We start from the raw sequence: 25,222 nt of genomic DNA on the forward strand, positions 1-25,222 counted from the left end.
CTCCTTCCCCTCGCTGCTCCCCCTCCCGCGGAGCCGGGCGGTGCTGCGCGGCCGGGGGCGGGCCGGGGGCGGTGATGGCGATGCCCCTCCCGGTGCGGCGGCGCGCAGCGGGGCCGGGGCCGCTCACACCGGCGGTAGCGGCGGCGGCGGCGGCGGGGCCATGAAGGTGAAGAAGAGCGGCGGGGCCGGGGCGGCGGCGGCCAGGACCGAGGAGGAGCTGGGCCGAAAGGCGCTCATCGGGCCCGACGACGTGCTGGGGCTGCAGCGGGTCACCAGCGGTGCGTGCCGGGGATGGCGAGGGGGGAGCCTGGGGACCGTGTCCCCGTGGGGCTTTAACCGGGGAGAAAAGGACAGCCGGCCCTCCTCTCCGAGGGGTCTAAACCGGGGGGAAAAGAGGGGAAAGGACAACCGGTTCCCCCTTTCCGGGGCATGAGAAGTGGGGATGCAGCACGGCAGGGGACAGTCCGCACCGGGATGTGGCACCGCGGGGGCTGGGTACCATCGGAGGAACAGAGGAATGCCCGGAGCTGGGGATGCAGCCCCCCGACTCTGGTCGAAGGTCGGTGTTGGGATGCTCCTCGCTGCTCTCCCCATCACCCGTTCCCTGTGTCTGTGCCCCAAGTGGAGCCTCCCACCCTGTGCCCACGGCAATGGGATGGGCTGGATCCCTGGCCACAGCATGGGGGGACTTCACAGCAGCCTCCCATCCCGGTTTCCCTCTCTCCAGTATAGCACCTGTGATCTTGAGGGCATCTTGGAGGTGGTGGGTGGGAGTGTGTGGCTGGAGGGGTTGTTGAGCTCGGGACAGCAGCACATGGGGCTGGGGAAAGGCCAGGACAGGGGGGAATGGCTTCACACTGATAGGGAGCAGGTTTAGATTAGATATTAGGGAGAAATTCCTCCCTGGGAGAGTGGTGGGGCCCTGGCACAGAGAAGCTGTGGCTGCTCTATCCCTGGAAGTGTTCAAGATGAGGTTGGATGGGTCTTGGAGCAACCTGGGCTTGGTGGAAGGTGTCCCTGTGTTGGAACCAGATGGTTTTTAAGGTCTCTTCCAACCCAAACCAGTCCATGGTAATTTGTGTGCCTCAGGCCAGCCTGGCCTCAGCGGTGCCCAGGGACAATCTGCCCTGGTGTCCCAAAAAGTCCTTTTTCCATGTCCTAGGAGCTTTGGGTTATCTCTCTGGGCTGTCAGGGCGGAGGGGCTGGCCTGGGGTCTGGCTGTGCTCCTTGTGCCTCGCAGTGCTCTGTGGCCTCAGAGCCAGCTCTGTGTCACAGCCGGGGCTGTGCCGAGCCCTGGAGAGGAAGGATGCGGCTGTGGGTGCTGGGGCGTGCAGCCAGCCCCGTGGGGCTGCTGTGTGAGCAGGATGGGAGGAGGACAGCCCGGCAGGGACTCGTGTCAGCTCTCAGGAAGGGCTTACAGGGGCTGCTCTTGCTTGGGTTCACTTCTGCGAGCTGAGCTGCTCTGCTGGTGCAGCTGCGTGATTCAGTGCCCAGAAATCCCCTTCCTGTAGCAGGGAGAGCCACGCAGCAGGCACTGAAGCATCCTGCCAGCATCCTCAGTTGGGTGGCGAATCCAAACCATAGCTGTGTGAAGCACTGCTCATTTCATGGCAGCCTTTGTGTCCCTGCCCTCGCCAGGGCTGTCTGCAGGGGACAGGGCCACCCCACAGCCTTGCTGTCACCTCAGCGTCAGTGGGGATGGATGGTGCATGCTCTTGGTAAGCTCAGGGAAGGCTGAGCTGGTGAGCCAGGCTTGGAGCAGAGCTGGTTGTTGTCTGCCTGGGTCAGAGTGCTCTGGAGCACAGGGAGGATGTGAAATGCATGAAAATGTGTTCCTCTCCTGCTGTGAGACTTGCTGGTACCAGAGGTGCAGATGGGTCATGCTAAACAGAGCCAGGCACTGTGATGATGTCCCAGGTTTACCATAGGATGTGCTTCCTGGATGTGGGGGAGCCAGGAAATGCTCTCCACACCTGAAAGCCTCTGCGAGTTTGGGGATACAGGTAAACAGTAAACATGCAGAGCATATTGTATCTTACCACCCAGGAACACTTTGCAGCTCCCCTTCTCAAGCTCAGTTTTCTTCCTCGTGGGTTTAACAGAAAGCAAAGAATATTTTTATCCAGTCTTTAACACCTAATGGTTATTTGGGGCATTCTATGGCCTTTGCTCATTTCTACACCCTTAATAACAGATGGCCAAAAATAGTAATGTGAAACTGTTCCACTCTTCTGCTTCAGGTAGGGGAGGAGGAAGGACCAGGGAGAGAAGTTCACAGCTGCCCCAACCTTTTGGACGTGCAGAGTGTCAGGGCAGACACCACACCCTGTTGCAACAATTCTGCTTTGACAGTTTGAAGTGAAGGAGGAGTTGGTGCACGAACAGAAATGTCCTGTTGCCCTGGATGCCCTTTGTTGTTCCAGAGGGAGGATAATCCATCTTTATCCAAACTCATGGGCCAGTAGCACGGCATCTGATGCTGTCGAGGGATTGCATTAAACTGTGTCCTGCCTGGGACCTGGGGATGGCTGCCCGTGTTTTAGGGTTGCTTCATCAAACAAAGCCCAGCAGGGCTTGGTGGCACAGGAAGGGGTGTTTTAGGGATGCTCACACCAGGAGCAGGCTGTGTATTTCTGAGCAGCCTTTCAGGTTGTGCAGGGAGAGGTGAAATTCCAGGATGATTTGGGTTGGAGGGGACCTTAAAAATCACCTTTTTCCAACTACCTCACCAAGAACAGGAACACCTGCCTCTAGACGAGCTCTCTCCGAGCCTCACTCAATATTTCCCTGAACACTTCCAGGGATGGGGCAGCCACAGCTTCTCTGCCCAACCCGTGCCAGTGCCTCAGCAGCCTGACAGGGAAGAATTCCTCCCTAATAATCTTTCCATCAGGCAGCACAGCTGGACTTTGCCCTCCCAGTGGGTGCAGCTGACCAAATATGAGGTGACTGGGCTGGGAGGGTGTTGAGGCAGGATGTGGCTCTGTGGGCAGCCACAGGAGCCAGCTGGGCTCTACTCCTAATGTGCTTCTAATAAGCTTAACTGGGGAGTCGTGTGAACTGCCCTGCACATTCTCCATCCTTCCAATGTTAAATTCCCCAGCAGCTCCTTGCCCACAACGTTTCTGGGCACGCTGGGGTCCAGCCTGATGGATCTGGGATGCTGCCCTGGGATATCTGGGCCTTCTGGCCAGGCTGGTTCTGGCGCTGCTCCAGCTGGATCAGGTGTAAAGGCGAGAGAACCATTTCCTTTGCAATTAGCGAGATTTGTCACTCGCTCACACAACTGTGGTTGGGAAAAGCGGAAAAAGCTCATGACGTGATTAATTTAAGATTAGCAAAGGAGTGGGGCAGAGCTCAGTTCAAATTGCAATTAATTACTGAGGCAGCCAGAGAATCATAGGAGTCAGATGTGTAACAAAAGACAAGCTCCAGCCTCTGAGGCTGCCCTGCTTATCACCTGCACACTTTGCCTGTGATACCAGATCAAATCTTCCTTTGAAAGTTTTATTCTAATGCTGATTTTGTTTTAGCAAACCAAGGGGATAAATCATTGATTACATGCTTGGAAACAGTTTCAGAACAAACCCTAAAAATAAGGAACACATATGTAATCATTTCTGAAAGTAATCTCTTCCTCGAGCTGTCACTTGGGATTTCTCTGAGACTTCTCTAGGCAGCTTTAGCTAAAGGCCAGCTTGGCACAGGGCAGGCCAGAACCTTCTTGGGGGACTTTCATACCAGTTTCCTGCAGTCAATTAAAGAAAAAAACCCAAATAAACCATTTCCCTTCCCTCTGCCTCAGCAGTTCAAATCCAAGATCCGTGTTCAAATCCATTTCTAAATCCATGGGGTTTGGATAGGCAAGGAGAGAGGGAGGCACTAACAGGAATGTGAGTCAGATGTGCATGAATCCATCTTCAAAGCCACTCCTGGACCATGACTTCCCTCCCCAGTTAATGGGGAGAATGCATTTTATTAGGAGCTCTGAGGAGCTGTGGGTGTCTGCGAGGTTAATAAATCCCTGTTCTGCCTTGTCCAGGGCTGTGATGTGTGGCTGTGTTTTGATGTGCTGATTTCTTGTTGCAGAGCCATATCCCAGAGCTGTGCCAAGCTGCTCTCATGACCCTTCCCTCAGCATCCCACGCAGGCTGTGAGCTTCTCCAGGGCTCCAGGGTGTTTGCTAAAGTCTCACAGCACAATATGAGCTGTTAGGATTCCCAGGGGCAGCACACATGGTGTGTGTGGTGTGGGATTCCTCCTTCTCCCAGGGTTGTGGGTTTAGGCCATCCCTGGTGGAAATGGCAAAGGTAAGAGGAAAGCTGAGGGTCTGGGTAGAGCTTGGCTTTGGCTCATCCCAAAAATAGCCGATTTTGTACACGTGGTTTCAGACTTTGAATGCAATCAGCATGAGAAGGGGGCAGGAGAAAGTGTTTGGGTGCCTTGGAAATGGGGGAAGAGCAGCTCCATCCACAGGCTGCAGGGCTGTGATCAAATTAATTGTGAGAGGATGAAGTGTGGAAAGCTCTAGCTGAAATTAAAAAAAAAAAAAAGGAAAAATTGATGAGCAGGCTGCCACAAAAATCAGAGCCCGGTGAGCTGTGCAGGAGGACTTGGCAACTGAGGGGCTCTGGGGATCTTGGGAAGTGCCTCAGCCTGGAGCCTCCTGGCCCAAATCCCTCTGCTTCCTTGACAGTAAATGTGCTGCTGTGGAAAAACCCCCTGTGGGATCCTTGTGGTGCAGGATTTTCCCTCTGGGACACTGCAGCAGCCTAATTCCAGAGCTAGGTCAGAGGGCAGCTGCCTCCCTCCCTGTGCAACCCCTCTGGTTCTCCAAACCCCATGGTTTTGGCTTTTACAGAAGTAGATCCTGTTTCCCGAGGCAGAGGGCAGGGAAATGGTTTATTTTTTTAATTTAACTGAGCCCAGGTTGTCTGGGCAGGTTTATCAATGGCACCTGGAGCCTGCCCTGCCTTCCCCCCAGGTCCTGCTCCGTGTCCTGCGTCACCACTCGGCCTCTTCTCGGGGTCTGGGCTATTTTTGCTTCCTCCTGAGACTCTTCAATCTGATAATCTCCTAATCTCCAGCTCCTGGCAATTCCTCTGCAGTTGTCTTGGCTTTATACCTGGCTTATGTCTTGGGAGTTGGCTTCAGAATAGCTCCTGACCTTGTTGGTTAATGCGTGTTGGGAAATAGGCCTGGATAACTCAGGAGCCTTCTCATCCATCCCCTAAATGTTGTTGTTTGTGTCAGGGAGAGAAATTCCTGTTACAAGTCGCTGCTGTTGCCTCAGTCTCTTGTACAGCATCCTCCTGATTTGCACCCATTCCAGAACCAGATTTTCAGTTCTTTCTTACCCTGGGTGCACTCTGCTTTCCTTAGTGGGCTCTTAAGGTCTTAAAATAGGAGCTGCCCCATCTGAGATTAGACTCTGATGAGCACAGAAATATCCCTGGTGTCTGTGAGAGGGGACACGTGCTTCCTCCTGATTGCAGAGATGGGGAAAGGAGCAGAACAAAGAGTGTGGATCCTGTTGCCCATGAACTTGTGATAAGATGTGCCTGGTGGGGTGGTTGCAAAGGAAATTTGGAAATGTAAGATCAAGTTTTAGTTTTCTGTGATGAGGAGCAAACCTGATCTCATGCATTTAAATGACAGGGAAAGGTCCAGAGGAGAAAGTGCCTTTGTTTGCTTTTCTGTGCTATTTAGCACTGTATTATCCCTCACCTTTTGTGCTCCTCTGTAACACCAGCTGCTAAAATACACACCTGGAATTTTGCACCAGGGTTCAGGATGTGCCAGCGTTCACAGGCAGTGCCTACTGGCATTGTCCAGGCTGTTCTGCTGGTTTATTTTGTAATCATGGTTGGGTTTGGGAGGGCAGGAAGGTTTCCTGGATAAAAACTCTCTTCCCTGTATTAGGCAGTGGAGGTATCACCTCAGACCTGTACCAGGGGAAGGAGCACCTGCTGATTCTGAGAGCAAAGCTAGAGACCACTGAACTGTTTGGGTTCACTTTGAAATCACTTTTTCCTACAAAGGGCATTGCAGAATTTCTGAAGGAATTAATTGAGCCAGATTCAGGAAGCCAATCACCTCTGCTGCTTCCTCAGACCACCACAGTGGTGTTGGTTGTGATCCAAAGTCTTCACAGCTGTGATAGGTTTTAAGCTAGAAATTGTCTCTAAAAGTGGGGGAGTTGCAGATCTTTGGGCATGATCCATGAGGTTATGGGAAAGAAGCTGGAGAGGCACCATCAGGAATGGTGATGTGTGAGTGAAAAGTGGCTGCTAATGCCAGGTGAATTGTTTTCAGGAAGGATTTGGGGTTGTAGGTCTGGGGTATGACAATTCCCTGGGCTCTAGGAAAGAGTAGGAAGTACTCGACTTTTGTGACTTTTTTTTTGCACTATTAAATGTGGGTACTTTAGGATAAAAACCAGTCTGATGGGTTTTCCATGGCAGTGCTGCTGTGTCCATGCCTTCATCCCTAAATCAGGTGAGTACTGAAGGCTCAGGGCCACACCATGATGGTTCAGTTATTAACAGGGAAACAGCACAACCTGCTTCAGGGGAAGTGCAAGAAAAATGGAAATATTCTGTCCTGAGAGACCAACCCACCATTTTCTGTAACAATCCCCTCCGTGGAGGTTTGATCTGCCTCATTCCCAGCTAAAATAACCACGGCTGCTGCCTCCCTTCCCTAAATCGTGGCGATGGTGAATTAGGATAAGGGAAGCAGATGATACATTTAAGTGAGTCACGGAAGTGTGGGCAACTGGGCCCTACAGTAATTTAAAAATAAGTGTGTATGGGATGAGATTAGCAAATCTGACAGTGCTCAGCTAAGCAGAAGGATCTGCCAATTGCGAGCAGCCCATTCCCAATAAGAGCTCCCAGTGCAGCCTCAGGCTCCTGCTACTTGTGGGGGAAAAAACCAGCACGTGGCTACTTTGATTGATTTTTGAACAGGAACAGCAGAAACAAATGTAATACAGACTGAGGGGAATATACATTCCTCCGGGTTTTTTTTTTTTCCTTTCTAGGAGACTGGGCACTGCCAGAGGAGTTAAAACCCCACTTCATTACAGTATTCTGGCAGCTGATCTCCCAGGATGGCATCCAGTTCATATTGGCATGCTGATTGCAAAAAAACAAAAACAAAAAAAAAAAGGGTGTAAAATATTACCAGGGCAAAAGGAATTGGAAAATAAGAGTGTAGGGGTGCAAACATCAATGAGCAGGAGGCTGGTGGGGATTCTACCCGGGGTTTACTCCTCTTTGGAGGCTCTGCTTGGCTCTCCTCTGCTCCAGATGAGTCATGGACCCTGTTACTGCAGCAACGCTGCTGCCAAGGAGGGGGATAAAGCTGTTGCCATGGTGCTGGATGGGCAGGAATTCTGCAGGAGTAGAAACACTTAATAATTAACTTGCAGACAAACGCAGCTTCAGATTTGCCAGCGTGCTCCAGGGAAGGTGTCCTGGGCTCCTGGGCGACTGCTGCCTGTTGCCAGCAGCCTTCCCAGAGAACAGCCAGTGGCCATGGGGCTAGGGAGGGGGAGCTGGGCTGTGGGAAGCTGTGCCTGCTTCCATCACTTGGTGTTTTGCATGCTGGAGCTGGGAAGTTGTGGGACGGGTTAGGAACTGGGGTGGCTGATGTGTCAGAGCTGAAAATCATGGTGTAATTGCAGGACATCTCCCTGAGGAATGCTAAACATCAGGGCCTAAGGCAAGGGCTGGGTTTCAGTTCCTGTCCTGTCTTCTTGGCTGCTGACAAGACACAAAAGAAGATTTTTTTGTGCAGTTCTTGGGATATTTGACCAAACACAGGCTTGTGTTTTCTTGTGGTAGTAAAAAGGTTGAGCTTTTAACTTGTTCTTCCTGACAGCGTGGGTGCTGGTGTCAGTTTTAACTTGTGCTCTGTTGATAGGGAAGGGAAAATCCCTGCCAAATGCCAGGAATGCTTTGTACACTCTCCTCTCCCATTTATAGAATTGTAGAAACTCCGAGTGGTTTGGCTTAAGAGGGACCTCAAAGATCATCCAGTTCCATCCCCTCTGCCATGCAGGGACACCTCCCACTAGACCAGGTTGCTCCAAGCCCCATCCAGCCTGGCCTTGAGCACTTCCAAGGATGGGGCATCCACAAAATCTCTGGCATTCCTTTGAGCATTCACCATATGGGGTTGTTGGAGAGCAGTAAAACTGTCCAGGGAGAACATTTAACACCTCTGTTCCTTGCACTGAGTTTACTTGGACAGTTCTCCAATTTATGGAGATTTGGAAGGAATAAAAGGCTTCTAGGAAAGTGCTGGTGCCAGGTGTTCGTGCCCAGGAGCTCAGAAATCTCTCACAGTGGTCCTGGATTTCTTAGACCTGTGCTGAGGTTGGATTGGCATGGGCAGGTCTGAGCTCTGAGCACTTTTGACTTGTTTTTATTTAGTCAGTGACTAAGCCTCAGGTGGATGGATTTGTTGGAGTTTCAGAAATAGGAAAGGAGACAGAAATAAGTGATTAGCTCAGATTAACAGCAGGAATTAGTAGCTGAGAAAGTGCTTCGAATTAGAATGTTAAAGTATTGTTTTCACCTTGGAACCTCCAGAACCAGTCTCCTGCATCAATCAAATGTACTGTTGTTTGAAAGCTGGCCTGACTTGTCACAGAACATTTCTTTAGATTTGTCAGGGTAAAGTAAGTTATTGGAGCTGCTTTCAGTCTGTGCTGCGTGTGCTCCTTCCCCAGGGAGGAGGATGGTTCCCATGCCAGGAGCTGGCTCAGGGCACAGCAAGGCTGAAGGCCAGGACTCTGGAGATTTTAGTAGTGGAATCCTCATCTCTGGAAGTGTTCAAAAGGCCTGTGGATGAACCTGGGACATGGTTTAGTGGTGAACACAGCAGTGCAGGGCGAAAAGTTGGACTGGATGATCTTAGAGGGCTTTTCCAACCTTAACAATTCTGTGATTCCATGAATTTCTCTCAAAGATACTCGAAACAGGGAAGGGCTCCTCTCCCTGTTTTCCTAACACAGGGAAAAGCTTCAACATCATTTTCAGTGCTGAGGAAAACAAGCCCTGGTGTGGGGAGAGAAGAGGCCACCCTTTTTCTGCAGAGGGCTGGAGCAGGGAGGTGGCACAGGGGAGGACACTCCTGCTCCAGTTAAGTGCAGCTTAGTGCTCCCAAAGCTGCTTAGCCCTCGCATTCTGCCACAGGGCAGTTTTTAAAACAGGCAAAGCCTCTTAACACTGGAAAGGCTGGGATTTGATGGAGGTGCTGACTAGTCTCAGTACCCCAGGAGGAAATGGATGCAGAAGTTGCTGGCACAGGGTTGGGAAAAGGTGATGACCTCCATGTGTTGGGGGAGAGAATTCTTTCCCCTGTCCTGTCTGAGCAGGGCAGTGTGAGCCTCCAGAACTGAGACTGTCTTCAGAGACATCAGTTTTGAGTTAAAGCAGGCAGTAGTGGAGATGCATTTGGGCTGCTCTCACTGCTGGTGTGGCCTCCAGAGAACAGACAGAAATTCCTGATATTTCAGGGCAGCCTTCATTTAAATTTGCTTCCCCCTGCAGATTATTTGTGCACTCCAGAGGAAAATGTTTACAAGATAGACTTCACCAGGTTCAAAATCCGGGACATGGAATCTGGCACAGTCTTGTTTGAAATCACCAAGCCAGCAGCTTCAGGTGAGTGCACACACAAAATAAGGTTTCCATGAGAAAATTCTTCCTTTTGCCTTTCCCCACTCCTTTTACTCCGTATATTTCCCAAAAGTAGCAGAATCTCTCCACTGCAGGAGGGCTGGAGCCCCATCTTGCAGCAGGAATGTTTTTCAGGTGTCTCTTTGTACCAACAGGGTGAGCAGAGCTGGCTGCTGCTGTGCTCTTCCTGTTGCCATCTGTGATGGGAAGGGACAGATGGATGTTGTAAACAGGAGCAGAGGAGGAGGAGGAGGTCACTGGGTGGTTTTTTTCTTGGCTGTTCATCAGTTTGTGCCCCGTGCACACAGTTTAGCAGCTAGTGTAACATTTCTCACTGAGGAGTCAGGAAAATGGTATTTCCAAAAGGGAGGAACTGCCAACGGGCAAATTAAACAAACTGAATATTTGCCTTTTTTTTTTTTTTTTTCTTTTGTTTAATTAATTTTTTAGGTGCTATCTGTAAGTGTTGCCTGTTGCCAGTGGTGATAAAAACTCAGGGCAGCTGTTCTTTTCCCGGCCAAGCACTTTTAACCCTTCCCCTGCAGGTGACAGGAAGTTTTCTGTAGTTATAGGTAGCAAACCAAGCATGCTAAGGGGAAATGGCTTGTTCAGAGTCACTCTGCCACTCTGTCACACTCTGATGTGAGGTAGGAGCAGTAGATGAAGAATAGAAATCCAGAAGATAGGAAATCACTCCAACCAAAGGGCTGTCTTGCAACATTCCATCTCTGAGTGACCAGTGGTGGACACCAGGACAGGAGGAGGCTGAGCTCAGCACCAGAGTGGTTTCCTGGCTTATGTGGCACAAGAACCACCACCACAAGTGTTGGGAAGGATAAGGATTTGATAGGAAGGTTTTACAGATATGTATGTATAACAGAAAGATTTTTGAATGTAGAATTTAAAGAAGGAATAGAAATGATGGTAAGTTTTGATATATAAGAAAAGAATTGTTGAGTTAGTTTTACTGGATAACTAACAAGGCAAAGAGCAAGTGAGTTGGAAAGGGATTTTATGACTTAGAGCAAAGGACAAATCCACCTCAAACAAAAGATATTTTTACCAAGCAAAAGGATTTTCACAGGCAAGCAAAAATGCCATGTTGTAAGTAGAAAGAAATATTTCAAAATTTTCCGCTCTAAGAAAATGAAGAAACAACTTTTAGCTTAAACTGCAACACACTAACTTTTTGTGATTGGAGAGTAGTAACATGAATATGGTTATGTTAGTAGTTCTGATGGGCTGTGGGTAATAGTAAAGGTATTGATTGTCATGTTTTAAGATGATTGGAGAATAATAATATGAATATGGTAATGTTAGTAGTTCTGATGGGCTGTGGGTAATAGTAAAGGTATTGATTGTCATGTTTTAAGATGCTCTGTAATGAAAAGTTATAATGCATTGTAACCAGAACTAGAGCTGGCTTCAGACGAGCCCGCACACAGGTATTTCCCCCCGAGTTCCTGGCTGTCAGGCAGCTGTGACAGAGCTTTCTTTGTGCCCTGCAGAGCGGGAGCACAGTGACAGGAAGGACGTGGACCCCAACGCCGGGCGCTTCGTGCGCTATCAGTTCACCCCCGCCTTCCTCCGGCTGCGCCAAGTGGGAGCCACGTGAGTAACCCCCCTGCTCCTTGGCCCTGCACAGAAAACTGCTGAAATCCTAGGGGGAAAAGCCCACCTCCTCCATCTTCATCCTGCCGGGAAGTTGATTGAACAAGGGGATTTTTTGTTTGTTGTGAGGGTCTCCCAGTCTCTTGCTTTCCCTGCCGCTTTTGGCTGTCTGGTCTGGGGTAGGACTGGTGCTGAAGAGATGGATGCTAAAAAAAAAAGGGATTGGGATTGATGCTGAAAGAGGCAAAATAAAGTGGGAAGGCTCTCCAAAGAAGAGAAGGCTCTGGGGAGACCTTAGAGCACCTTCTGGTGCCTGAAGGGACTCCAAGAGAGCTGGAGAGGGACTTTTGGAAAAGACCTGGGGTGACAGAACACAGGGAATGGCTTCCCAGTGCCAGAGGGCAGGGCTGGATGGGATTTTGGGACCTGGGGTGACACAGGGAACACAGGGAACGGCTCCCCAGTGCCAGAGGGCAGGGCTGGATGGGATTTTGGGATCTGGGGTGACAGAACACAGGGAATGGCTTCCCAGTGCCAGAGGGCAGGGCTGGATGGGATTTTGGGATCTGGGGTGACAGAACACAGGGAATGGCTTCCCAATGCCAGAGGGCAGGGCTGGATGGGATTTTGGGACCTTGGGTAACACAGGGAACACGGGGAGTGGCTCCCCAGTGCCAGAGGGCAGGGTTAGATGGATTTTGGGAAGGAATTGTTCCCTGTGAGGGTGGGGAGGCCCTGGCACAGGGTGCCCAGAGAAGCTGTGGCTGTTCCTTTCCTGGAGGGGTCCAAAGCCAGGTTGGATGGAGCTTGGAGCAACGTGGGCTAGTGGAAAGTGTCCCTTCCCATGGCAGGGGTGAAATTGGATGAGTTTTAAGATGTTTATCTAATGCTGTGGTGTGTAGAAAGCTTTAAGTAAAAGAGGAAACAATAATTTGATTAGTGTTGTTGCTTTATCTTTTTGGCTTTTTTTTTTTTTCCTGAGCTTTCTTCTGCCTTTCAGGAGTGGTGCAGATCTTACTGAAGCATAAAAGCTCACGTCAGTTTTACCCTTCTTTTTCAGGGTGGAATTCACAGTAGGGGACAAACCCATTAATAATTTCCGTATGATTGAGAGGCACTACTTCCGTGACCAACTCCTGAAAAGTTTTGATTTTGAATTTGGCTTCTGCATCCCCAGCAGTAAAAATACTTGTGAGCACATCTATGAATTCCCCCAGCTCTCGGAGGATCTCAGTAAGCTCTTTATTATAAACTTTATTTTCTGGGCTGTCACACCATCATGTTCATCTGAGGTGGTTTGGGGGAACCCTTTCTTAAAAGCTGTCTCTAGAGAGTGGGTTGGGTAGAATAATTCATCCTTTTATATCTGTGTTAAAACAGATTTTGTTTTCTAGTAGGATGTATCTCATCACACACCAGGCAGTTGCTTGTTTTTTTTTTTTTAATTCATAAAAGGGAAGCTTCAGTATCAGGGAGAAAAAAGATAATTGTGTTATAAAGCAAGCAAAAAACAAGATTAAAAAGACATCCAATAAATGGATAACTTAAACGTTATGATCTCTTTTAATGCTTGATGTGCTATATTGTGAGCTTGAGAGGTTTTATTATGAACATAACTTTTATTTTCTCTCCTCTCTTCCAAGACACAATAGCACAAGCACTAAATCTCTGTGATCTTCCTCTTTACAACCCCTAATTGTGTGTGTCAGCACTAATATTACAGTCTGTGGAAAATACAGTGAGACTCTGCTGTCAGGCCAAAATTTACTTGGAGTTTGCTGGTTTATCACTGTTTTTAAAAACAAAACAAAAAGAACCCATACCCAAAATGTAATGGGTTCTTGTTTTGAAGTCCCTTTTACATGGTTCCTTAATATATTTGAATTATGAACATTTTTCATCCCTGAAAATGTTCAAAGAAAGTGTGGATGTGGCACAAGGGTTTAGTGAATTCAGGGTGGATTTTAATGCCTTAGAGGACTTTTCCAACATAAAAATTCCATGATTATGCTTGAATTGTTTAAAAGACACCAACAAGGAGTGGTTTGGGCAACTCCCACTTGGGTTTTTGGTTTTACACCTGATTCTGCAGCTGCCTGGCTGGCACTGAGCATTGCTTGAGCCCAGCACTGAGCAGCACTGTTAATTCTGCTGGGGTTTTTTCCCCCCCATTTCCCCCTCACAGTTCGAGAGATGATCCTGCATCCCTACGAGACACAGTCGGACAGTTTCTACTTTGTAGACAACAAGCTGGTGATGCACAACAAGGCAGATTATTCATACAGTGGAGGACCTTGAGCCTGGGCTGGATGGCCCCAGCTGTGCTGGCCTCCCCTTCCCTCTGGAAATCGTCAGGGATCCCAAACACCTCCAGCTCTGCTGCCTGCAATGTCCCCTGGACAAGGATCCACCAACCAAGGACTCTTTGCCACAGTAGGAGTTTCATGACATCTCTTTTGAGCTTTGAAGCAGACCCAGTTCTTCAGAAGTTTTAAGCTAAAATCATCTTTGGATGCCACTTCCCTAAAAGTTCTTTTAAGTGTCTGCTTTGGAAATGGCCTTGTGGGACCTGAGGGGTTTTGCCCTAATTCTGTGAATTTATGTTCCTGCCCTCGAGTATCTTTTAGGGTTGCTTTCCCAAAGAATGTAATCAGAGAAACCATGGGAGTGGATGGATGCAAAGGCAGAGGTTTGGGTGGTTGTTTCTCTTTGTGAATGCTTCAAAGGCCAATTTAACTTGTCCAGCCTGTTGAAAATATTGAGCAAAACATCTCACCAAGGCAAGTTTCATCTTTAGATTGGCTCTCCACGAGTATTTCATCCTTTAGTTTCCATTCTTCTGTGTAATGTTCTGTTTAACCTTGGAAACACCAAAACCTGCAGTGAAGAGCAGTAGTTCAGTGTAAATTGAGTGTTTTTACATTTACATTCCTTTTACATTTCAGGTGAAGGTAAAATGGCATTGTGGGTCTATGAACCTCCATAAGTACATTCCATTAATTTCAGGTTTTTGCAGAATAATCAGGAAAAACAGAAGGATTTTAGCTTTATTTAATATTTTTTGCTTTATTAAACATTCAGCCTTTTCATGCCACACATTTCCCATGTCTATTTTCTTTCATCTCTGCTCAATACCAAGATAAGGATTCAGCACTGCTTGTTAAAGCAACATTTTAATTGTCTAAGGCAGCTGGGGAGTGTGGAATTTCCAATTTTCTATTTGTATCTGCATTTAAAGGAGGTTAAGACAGCCTTTCCCCTTTGTTAAAAATGTTTCTCATCAGATATTAATACAGAACTAAATCTAATAATCTACAACTTTAACACACAGCAAAAAAATTAGCAAAAGTTCTCTCTTCAGACTCTGTAAGAAGTTTAACACCAATTTAGCCCAAGAAATAGCAACACCAAGAATAAACTACTGTGGGGTGACCTGCTGTCATGAAACCCCTACTCTGAAGGTCAGTTCACTGATATTAAAAAAAAAAAAAAAAACCACAACAAAAATAAGACAGTTGCAGTCTGTAGATATTTCTATAAATACTTGATGTCTCCATGTCTAATTCTGTGAGTTGAAGTGGAACATTCTATGTTAGCCTCGCATAGGTGTAATAATTGTAATAATTTTTATAAAAATACCATTTCCAGTCGTGATGAGCATCTCTGTAGTCGCAGCCTGTGTCAGACAGGACAATTCCAAGTGTAGCCTAAGGACAGGGAGGTTTTTGTGCTCTTGTTGGGGTTGTGGTCACTTTTCAATGTGTCACCATTTGTGTTTGGCTTGGCTTTTTTGACTGCTGAGAGAGGAGGCAGATTTTTAGAAAAACCACAGTGATTTTAGGTTACAGCACAGCTTTCATTAAGCTTGGTAGCTACAAAAACGTGTCAGGTTCACTCATTTTACACAAGTAATAGCTTGTAGTAATTCTTATCACAGTGAGACTTGTGTTTATCACTATTTTTTGTCTCTAGTGGATTAAATCATACAAGTAGCCTACGGCTGACTGATCAGTTTGGGAGATACAAAGGATTTCCTCATTATTTGTGCAGTACTTTGAGCTTCTGACCATTAATTTTATAGCACAGTAATTACTAAAGATGGAAATAGTTTCAAAAATGTTTTCATTCCCCCCCCCTTTTTTTTTTTTTTTTTCATCAGAGCTGTTAAGTCATATATCCAATGACATTTTACGAGTTTTAGGTATTTCTGAGTTTTGTTTCAATTTGCAGGAGAAAAAATGTTAATTTAAAGACAAAATAGAGTGTATGTTTGTAATTACCACTGTGTACAGGGTTTTTTGGGGAGGTTATTTTTCACCTGCTGTTCATAACAGTCACTTCTGTGCATAAAATTTTTAAAGTACTTTTAGGAATGGAATTTGCCCAGAATTTCCAGTCATCTATTTAATATGTTGTGATGAGATCAGTTGTACTTTGGTGTGGACTCTTGGGTCGTTTGATGGAGTTTCATCTGAAATAGTCATATTCTGCTCCTTTTTTTTGCTACCTTCTTACAAGACTTATAAAAAATGGGTAATTCCATAAAAGTATTCCTGTAATCAAGGGAAATTTGAGTGGTAGACATACCCCTCATGAAAGAACCAAGAAAAAGTCACAGTGTTCCCAGCAGTGCAGAGTGTGAACGGAATTTCTCACATTTTTCTGGGGTAGGCTTGAGGTTAAACACAAGAGGGTGAATTATCAGCTGCTCCTCTCCTGAAATCTTTTCTAATTCAGATTATATATGTAATAATTCCAATCTCGCAGAAAATTTAGTGTGAATCATACGGGAGTTATTACACTGAGTGTGTTTGTTGCCTAATATTATTAGGAATATTTTAAGCCAGAAATAAAGATTGGACATTTTCAATAAAAGCAATTTCAACCAATTCTAGCTTTAGCTTTTCAGCTGGGACAATTTTACTCTTGTTAAAAATCCCCAGAGTTTGCCACAAGTAACAAATTCTGATTCCTAAACCAAGGCAAGCACCGGGATTTTCTGTGGGAGGTGCAATGAAGGTGATTTTTTTTCTGTGTCCCCCTGCAGCAGCTGTCACTGTTATCTCTCTGTCTCACTTGGGAGCTCTTTGTTAGCATTTCCTCAAGGTCATCCTCATCCTTTACAAACTTTACAATCTTTACAAACACGTGGGAATCACTGTCCAGGAGAGAGCTTCTGTTCCTCTCCCACCTGCTCCTCACTTTGGTGTTGACACGAGGCACATAAACACCACTAAAGGAACGTTTCTTCAAAAACTTTGCCTGTAGAGTTGCTGTTTTAATGCCACTTCTTGTTTTGCTTAAAAGCCACCTTTAAAATTTGGTGTTAAAGACCAAACCTCGTGCAGCACCCAATAATTTCATCTTCCTTCTGAAGGGGAGCCGAGTTTGCAGCCCAGTTGTGAAACCCCCATTTTTTCCCCTCTAAACTGGCAGCTGATTCTTATTTTAAACCAGTTAAGAATGAAGTCTTAGCAGCCTTGTTCACAGAAGAATTTGCTAATCTTCTTAACTAGCTATTATTTTGTATTTTAACATTCATCATTATTGGGTTTACTTTGGAAGTTCATTGCGAAATCACCAAATATTGGCTCTGGGAAAAAAAGAATTGTTGTCTTTTCTTCCTTGATCTCATTTTAAACATGACTTTAATTAGCACTGCAGCTCTGTTTTAACAAGCCAGCCTGGCAATTTGGGACCTGACTTTCTGAAAGTGAAAGAAAACATCCAAGAGCTAACCAAGATTATCTGCTAATAATGCCCGGCTGTTTCCTGTCATAAAACAGGATTAAGTGTGTGCTTTACACTGTGACTTAATCTTGGAAAAAGAAACTAAGTCTCTCTGAGTGCTAATAGTGACATAATTTTTCTGAAAGACGGGGAAATTACAGCTCAACACATTCTTTCAGGGAAATTATAATTTGACATATTTTTTTTCACTTTGTCAGTCTTGGATTCCTTTAGTAGTCAGGGTTTTTAAGAAAAGCAGCAACACATTGCTGGTGAGCTGCATGCTCTAATAACTCACACTTCTGTGGCAGGGAGAGAACCATTTCTTTTTAGAATTAACACATCAGCTGTGGTTGAAAATGCAGCAGCTTTGCTCTCAGTTCAGTGACAAAAGCCAAAATTGTTTCTGTGAATTATCTGTTGCGTGGTGACATTTCAGAAATAACTGAGTGATCCACCCTTCCTGACTCAGAAAATTTTATTTATTTATTTATTGTAACGTAGAAAGTCTCTCCAGGGTTGAAAACAATCTGCTGATATTTAGTCCTTGCTCATAATCTCTATGTCTTGGTTTTTTTTGGGCAGGTCAGTAAGATGCTCTATTTTCCACCTCTGTCCTCTGAGTATTATTCCAAAATCTTGTGTAGTGTCACAGTGGTGGCTGGCTGTGTGTGAAACATGCAGGCTACCAACTTCCAAATCCCTTCAGTTTGAGAAAAAACTCTGGAAGTATCTTGAGAATTATCCTACATATCGTCCCATAAAAAATAAACCCCAATCTTCATGACAAAAGTTTAAGGGAACTCTTAGTCAAGCAAAGATTGGGGCTATTTAAGGTAAGGAAATGCTAATACCCAACTGTCACATTTAGTGAGTATTATAAAAATGCTCTATTAATTATTCATAACCTGAAAAAGATGGTTAACAGCTCAGTTTTAATTAGATCTGGTTAGGAAGGAAACCATAGAAATCATTGCTGTCGTTTGGGGCTGCAGGGCAGCGCCTGGATCTGTGTGTATGGCACAAAAATTTGGGCAGGATTGTGTGCATTTTGGGAGGGAAAAGTGAAGGAAAGGAGGACAAAGAGAGAATAAAGAATTAATTTCAGCTATTTGGACCCAAGAGCTGCAAGGCTATGGTGAGTGACTCAATTTTCTCCTGCTCGTGGTTCTCCTCTGTACCCCCAGCATTAACACTGCCTGAATTTATAGAGGCTTTTCAGTATTAATGCTAAATACCACTCTGAGTTCATATCATTTAATCCAGGTGGAAATTGCTGATTTGTCTGAGGGCTCCAGGTCTCACCTTGCAGCTCAGTTGTTGTCCCCATCACTGGTCAGTGGGTGAACTGGTGTTTGTGTGTCTGCAGCCCCCCAAAAACCCCCCTGTGCTCCTGCCTGCTCTGGTGTCTGCTTGTATCTTAATACACCCAGCAAACCTGTTTGAATGTGACTTTTTTTTTTTTTTTTTTCTTGGCATAGAAACAGAATTGTCTGTATTAAAATGTATTTATAAAAAAATATATATCTATTTTTTGTGGAAGGAAAGTAGGATTCTGGTTACTATACCACTGGGAAAATGTTAGGAGCATTTTTACCAAGTTAATTTCTAATTCTTTGTACCTTGGTAGTGATTTGTTTGCTAGGAGAACATCCACTGTGGCCCATCCTGTGGCAATGCAATGCACTGTCCTGCAGGGAATCTGATTTTCAGAAAACTGGGAGTCTTTTGTTTCCTTTTTGGGACAGGAGGGAACTGAGGATATCACCAGGAATAGAAGGAACCTTGGCACGGATTCTGTTCTGTGGCTTTGGCTTCAGCCTGTTTGACTTTTTGCAGATTAAGTAGAGAGAGAGAAAAGATTGAGACTTCAGGATTAAAAAAAAAAAAAAAAAAAAAGAAAATTAGATGCTACAATTTAGTCTTCCTGTAGGAGAAGGAGAGTCCTTAAATTAATTTATACAAGGTTTAAATAGGGACTGCACTTGCTTCAATTGATTTAATATTGGCAGCTTAGTCATCGATGTGCATCCTAGGGAATATGCTTAACTTTTTCCATTACCTTGGAAAATGGTTCAAAAACATGTCACTTCCATTAGCAAGTGTTTCTTCTCCTGTAACAAATTGCAAAATGTAAAAAAAAAAAAAAAAAAAAAGGAAATAAATTATTGATCCTAGAAACGAGGGTGCTTGTCTATTTTATTTAAATATTTCTATGAAGAAAGCATTGAAACTTTCATTTCAGGTCTCTTTCATCAATATTCAAGCTCCAATTTTTGTGCAAATGTGTGTGAGCAGCTTCATTTTTTGGTGATTGATGGAAAGGCTCTGCAGTAGCTTGGGTAGTTTTGTGGGTTAAACCATCACACTCGAAGTGTTCAGGTGGGATTTAACTTTCAGGTTGGGAAAGTGCCTTGGAGTGTAATTAAAATAAATTGGTATCAATTACATTAATGGGACTTTGGAGTTGCACAGATCACAGCTATGATCAGGTTGTGACTTTATAAAATTTGCAAGTTTGAAAAGCCAATTTGAAAAACAAAGTGAAAAATTCGAGAATTTGAAAGAATGAAAAACGTGAAAAATAAATTAGTGTCGAAGTACATTGACAGAACCTTGGAGTTCCCTGGATCACTCCTGTGCACCAGGCTGTGCTTCTGAAGGATTTCTGGCTGCACTTTGGAGGTTCTGAAATTAAAGTGAAAATTGCTGTCTCAGCCTTATCGACTAAAACTGAGCCAGCTGCTCGGGCTGAAATGAGTTTTGCTGCAGTAATTCCATCCTGATGGCTTTGATGTTTTATTCCTGGGAATACCTCTGTGTTTCTCTGGGAGCAGAACAACTGTCAGAAGAAGAGAATTAGGATGTTTTTGTTTGAAAATGTCTTCTATAACTCATTTTGATTCCTGGGAATTCCTGGGGACTCCTCACTGACACAATATTCTGCAGGACATCTCTATGTGCTGGAATTTGAGTAAGGAATTTATTCATACAAGGCTTTCCCTTTTGGATCGTGGCTTGGAATTCTTGCAAGGAATTCTTGTAAGGACTGGGAGCTGATTCACTGAATACCTAAAAAAGGAGAGCAAAATCAGTGCTAATAACTAATAAATCAGGTTAAACAGCCTCTCTGATTTTGGTGCACAGGTATAATTACCTGGACTTGCTCAGAAATCTTATGAGATTGCAAACAACCTTAAAATTAAAATAAAAAAAAAAAAGAAAAATAATTTTATTCTTATGAAAACTCTACAGTGTTAAATGTCTGCCAAAAATACATGGCATTACCAATGCTTCACCCCCCTCTTTAGCTGGTTTGTCAGCCTCATTTATTAATAAATATGCCTAATCATTCTGGAGGTGCTCTCTGCTTCTCCTCAGATTATTTCCTTTGGCATTTCTCAGCTGCTGAGTTATTGTGGCAAATCTTATGTGTTCACTCCACGTCTCTATTTTATTTGTCATTGTTCAAGGGCATTCATCTATCTCTGACTTGCATTCCCTTAACATTTTTCACTTACAGGGAGAACACTTCTCAGTGATAAAGTACTCCAAATTTCCCAATTTTTCCCCTCTAACACAATGGATCTTACTTTAAAGATAATTTTAGAGATTACTGAAATCTCTCATTGCATGCTAGGATAACCCAAACCTATTTATTCTCCCTATTTGAGTCCACCAAATAGAGCAATTCCATTACAGAGATGATTTTTTATCCCCTTCACCAGTGCTGTACAGAGAACTTAAAATAGGAGGTGAAATCATCCTGGATAATGTATTTTAATTAAAACTACAAAGAGAATTTAGGTAGGTAGAGCATAATTGCAGTTGGATGATTCCCAGCCATTATTTTGAAAACTGACTTGGGACCTTACATAACAAAGGCCTGTTTTATTTAATAATAATTTAATTTTCAAGTGGAGGGCGTAAACCATGTTAATGAAGCTGCATATGAAAGTAATCTGTAGCAAGAAATAAAAACAGGCAGGGAATTTACAAACAACAATAGAGAAAACACATAATTAAATTTACTTTATGAAAGGGAGATAACACAGACAGGAGAGAAGAGTTCCAAACACCTTCAGTTCTTCCTTTCCTGTGGAATGACAGCATAAATCAGAGGAGGGGAATAACAATTGGGATTAAATGAGATATGAAGAAGAAATTTTTCCTTGTGAGGGTGGTGAGTCCCTGGCAGAGGTTGCCCAGAGAACTACATGTACCAGACCTGAAAGCTAAAAATATTTGGAATCTATTTTGGTAAAAAAAAAACGAAAAAAAAAACCCAAACACCAAACCCAAAACTCCAACCCAAACTTTGTTTTTTATGAGTTAGGTGAAGGGCACAGTGCACCATTGTTGTGCCACTGTTACTCTGTTCACTGGCATTTGACTGGGGTTGAAAAATCATGTTTTTATTTCCCAAATGCATTCCTTACCACGCTGATGTATAATTAAGTGTCTCATTAACCCTGCTGCCTGCTTTGATGTCTGCACAGGTTCATAAGTCAGGAGAACAGAGGGTTCACTGTAACCCTTAAAATTAAAATGTGCCCAGAGAGCTGAGCACAAGTTCAGAGGAGCAAAACTCTGCCCCAGACACGCCGAGGCTCTTCAGCACTCAGATGTCAGATTTTAAAGATATTTCCCCACTGGAATTCATCAGCTGGCATTGCTCATAACCCAAATTTGAAATAACACTGCAGAAATGTTCCTTGCAGCTGACAAACACAGGGCTGTGCTTCCTGTGCTTGGAGGAAACACAAGCACAAGTGTCACCACTCAGATAACTTTTAAGAACTATTATTTCAGCCAGTGTTTAAATTTCTGTAAGATATGTCAAAATGCGAAACATCATTTCCAGCCAAAACAAAAATTTGCACCTTTTAAAAATGCCTTTAATGCCAACTAAGCATTGCCATTTTCTCCTAGATTAACTGGATATTTGGTAGAAAAAAATTTTAGGAGTTTTTTTAAAATGTTCTGAAGTTGATCTAGAGAGAAAGGCAAGTATGATAAATCCTTAAGAGATGGTTCATGCCTGGTGCCTCCAGCAGGCCCAAACACGCTGGGTTTATTCATGTACTTGAAATTAAATTCATTAAATTCTTCAGCAGCTTCCTGGACGAGCAAGATCTTGAATTCTGAGTTCATCCCAATAATGTGAATTCCCTTCTCCAGTGTTTTTTTGTGACTGTTGTGCTTCTGCCTGAGCTCTCAGTGGGGTTTTTCTTTCCCCTCATCCACCCAGCCTGAGCTGCTGCTGGAATGAATTTCCTGGTGCCAATGGCGTGAGTAAGGAATTAATTCATGTGACTAACGAGGGCACAGCCAGGCCTAATTGGTTTTGTCAGGAATAAATCTTTAATGGTTTCCCTGGCCTCTCCTGTGCCCAGGTCACAGCTGGATCCATCCAGGGCAGGATTCTCCCGTTCTCCCAAGCAGCAAAATGACTCTGGGGTGAATTTCTTGTGGCCTTTAAGTGTCCAAAGGGCTGGGGTGGGGATTTTGGGAAGTCAGGACAAGGGGAAATGGTTTCAAATTGGGAGAGGAGAGGTTTAGATGGGATATGAGGGAGAAGTTTTTGGCTGTGAGGGTGGTGGAGCACATGGAAGTTGTGGCCTCACGTCAGCCTTGGAGCAGCCTGGCCCTGTGGAAAGTGTTGGAACAAAATGATCTTGAAGGTCCCTTCCCACCCGACCCATTCTGTCATTCTGTAATTTAAAAAATACCTAGAAATCATCAATTTCATATTTCAGTCAGCATTTATTATGGTTATACCCAATACCTGGTATTTGTCATCAATGTGCTGCTTGAATAAGAGCCCCCAGGTGAAATAAGTGCCATGTGCATTAATGATCTGCCCACTGCTGTAATTTTCAGTAATTTCAGCATTTTCCATGCAAACAAATATTCTTTGTGTGTGTTTATTTCTTTGAACTGAAAACATAGCCTTTTTCTGCTTCTACACAGACTGCATTTAAATTCTGTTTTATGGTAACTCCATCATTATTTTAGTAGTTCTCAATTCAATTTTTGCTGTGACCACAGATGGAAAATGTTTATTTAAAGCTTCCATTTATATCATTGCAGGGAGGGAGTGCACAGTGAACCAGAGAGTTCATTTTCCACTACTGAGGGTTTTGGCTTTGTTTGTGTAAGACTGGAAATGGATTAGGAGGTCAGGAAAAGCTCATGTAAAAGTGTTTGCTGGTTTTGATATTTAATAGTCTAAACACAAACATTTACTCACACATCTGGAAGCCTGAAATACAAAAATGGAGCTGCAGCCCTGGTAAACTAAATTCTGGAATCCAAATATTTATTCCAGTAGTTTAAAGTTGTTTGAAAGTGCCAATAAGTCAGTTGCACTTCTCAAGCTTGGTGTGCAAGACAGCTGATGTGATATTCAGTGTTTTATCTGTTCCATAATTCCAGTTAATCAGTGCTGGCTTTAAGAAGCTCAGTGCTGTGCCAGGGGTCTGAAAGATTCTTCTCAGATCAGTTCCTATCTCAACAAAAGCAAGTGAATGTTCAGGGGTGATGTTTTTATACCAAGAACAGGCAAATATGGGAGGCAAGAAGTCTTGTAATAATTTGGGCCCATGAGAAAAGAGCTTCAAAACATAGTTCCAATATAAATGGTTATTTGAATGTTTTGAAGTTTTAATGAAACCTGCAATAAAAAAAAAGGTTAAGCTAATAAATCCTAAACTTTAGAGTGCAAATTTTTCCTAATCATATGTTGGAGAGGGCAGCAGTGAGCACTTTCTTCTGTTTGGTAATAAGATATTTTTATGGTAATTACACTTAAGGTTATTTTTTTCTCTAGACAGGTTTGCATAATCTCTTTGGAAGAGGCTGATTAAGCAGACAGCATTAGCCTTGGACTGGGAAAACTTCGTTCTTTCCCTTCTTTCTCCCCCTGTTTTCAAAGTGCTGCTTAAAATGGAATTTAATGCAAATGTATCTGAAATAGATTTGCAATGTGTGCAAAATACTGATTTTATGGTAGGTACAAAATAAGGTGTCACCAGCTCTAACGAAATGTTTATGTGCTATCAGTCAAGTTATTTCCAAAGTCAAAAATAAGGATTGCACAAGCTGAGGGTTATTCTTGTATATAAACTCAAATAGATGTAGTTAAATAAACATAATTTCAAACTTTTTAAAAGTAATAATTGTAATTTATAGTATAACTCTTTCCTCATGAACCTGTATTTCAAAGAGTTGGTTTTGTGTCTACCAGAATCACTAATGCTAAACTGAAGCAAGACAATGAAATTTCAGATGTGGAGCAGGAAGGGAAACCCAAACCCAGACAATTTATATTAGTTAATAACTTGCACTGTTTGTTTGCTTGTTTGCTTGTTTATCTTAAACAGAACTCTTTGTTAATAAAAGTTATTACAGGACTTTTCTTATAACTTCTGTGAAATGTCCAACCATTAATTTAATTCCATTAAATATGGAATGCATTGGAGAAAACACTTTTAGGTGCTTTGAGTAAATAACTTTATAAAGGGAGAACAAACCTCTGGTGTGGATACAAGAAACTCCAGAAAGCACAAGAAAATACATGTTAAAGTGGTTTTTTTCCCCTTTTGTTCTTTATGTCTGATCATTCTTCAAAGACTCGTAACCAAGAAGAAATATAGAACGAAGTCTGACAATTTGATTTCTTCTCTATTTCTTCCTCCCCCTCCAGCTTGTGATCATGTGTGTGGTCACAAGAATGGAATATTTTGGTGCCTCTGAGAGAATGGCTGAGCCTGAGGCCACAGGGGACACGAGTGACACACAGGAATTGACAAATCAGGGATGGCTTGTTGTGCCCATAAATTAGAAATCTTTGACTCAGAAAAAGCAGTTTTGCTTCTCTCGCTTTCAAATCTGTGAATTTGGAGTTTCACAGACATTTAACTCTGCTTGGTAGTGCTGTCCAGACTCCTACTGTCAGTTTTGATGGGTTTTATTTCACATGCCGTGCTTTAATAATAAATATTTTATTACAATTCTGTCGTGTTTCAGAGCAATGAACCATCCCACTGCACTTCCTCTGCTGTGTTCGGATGCATTTCATTTTGTTGTCTCCCTCTACCAAATATAAAATATCGGGAATGCTGCTCATTGTGTCAGGAATATCTTGCAAAGGCCTGGGGTGTTCTGGCCGTGGTTCTCTGGGTGAG

General features: G+C 44.1%; 1 protein-coding gene across 1 annotated transcript; it reads left to right on the forward strand.

The window, feature by feature from the left end:
- Positions 1 to 108: 108 nt before the first annotated feature.
- UNC119 (unc-119 lipid binding chaperone) lies at positions 109 to 25,048 on the forward strand. Its single transcript, XM_014876492.2, has 5 exons — positions 109 to 278; positions 9,564 to 9,677; positions 11,201 to 11,303; positions 12,364 to 12,536; positions 13,489 to 25,048. Exons 1-5 carry the CDS (start codon positions 161 to 163, stop codon positions 13,599 to 13,601), a joined length of 621 nt encoding a protein of 206 aa, XP_014731978.1. The 5' UTR covers positions 109 to 160; the 3' UTR covers positions 13,602 to 25,048.
- Positions 25,049 to 25,222: the final 174 nt, after the last annotated feature.

Source organism: Sturnus vulgaris, chromosome 21, assembly GCF_052056855.1.
Source record: "Sturnus vulgaris isolate bStuVul1 chromosome 21, bStuVul1.hap1, whole genome shotgun sequence".
NCBI classification, from domain to species: domain Eukaryota; kingdom Metazoa; phylum Chordata; class Aves; order Passeriformes; family Sturnidae; genus Sturnus; species Sturnus vulgaris.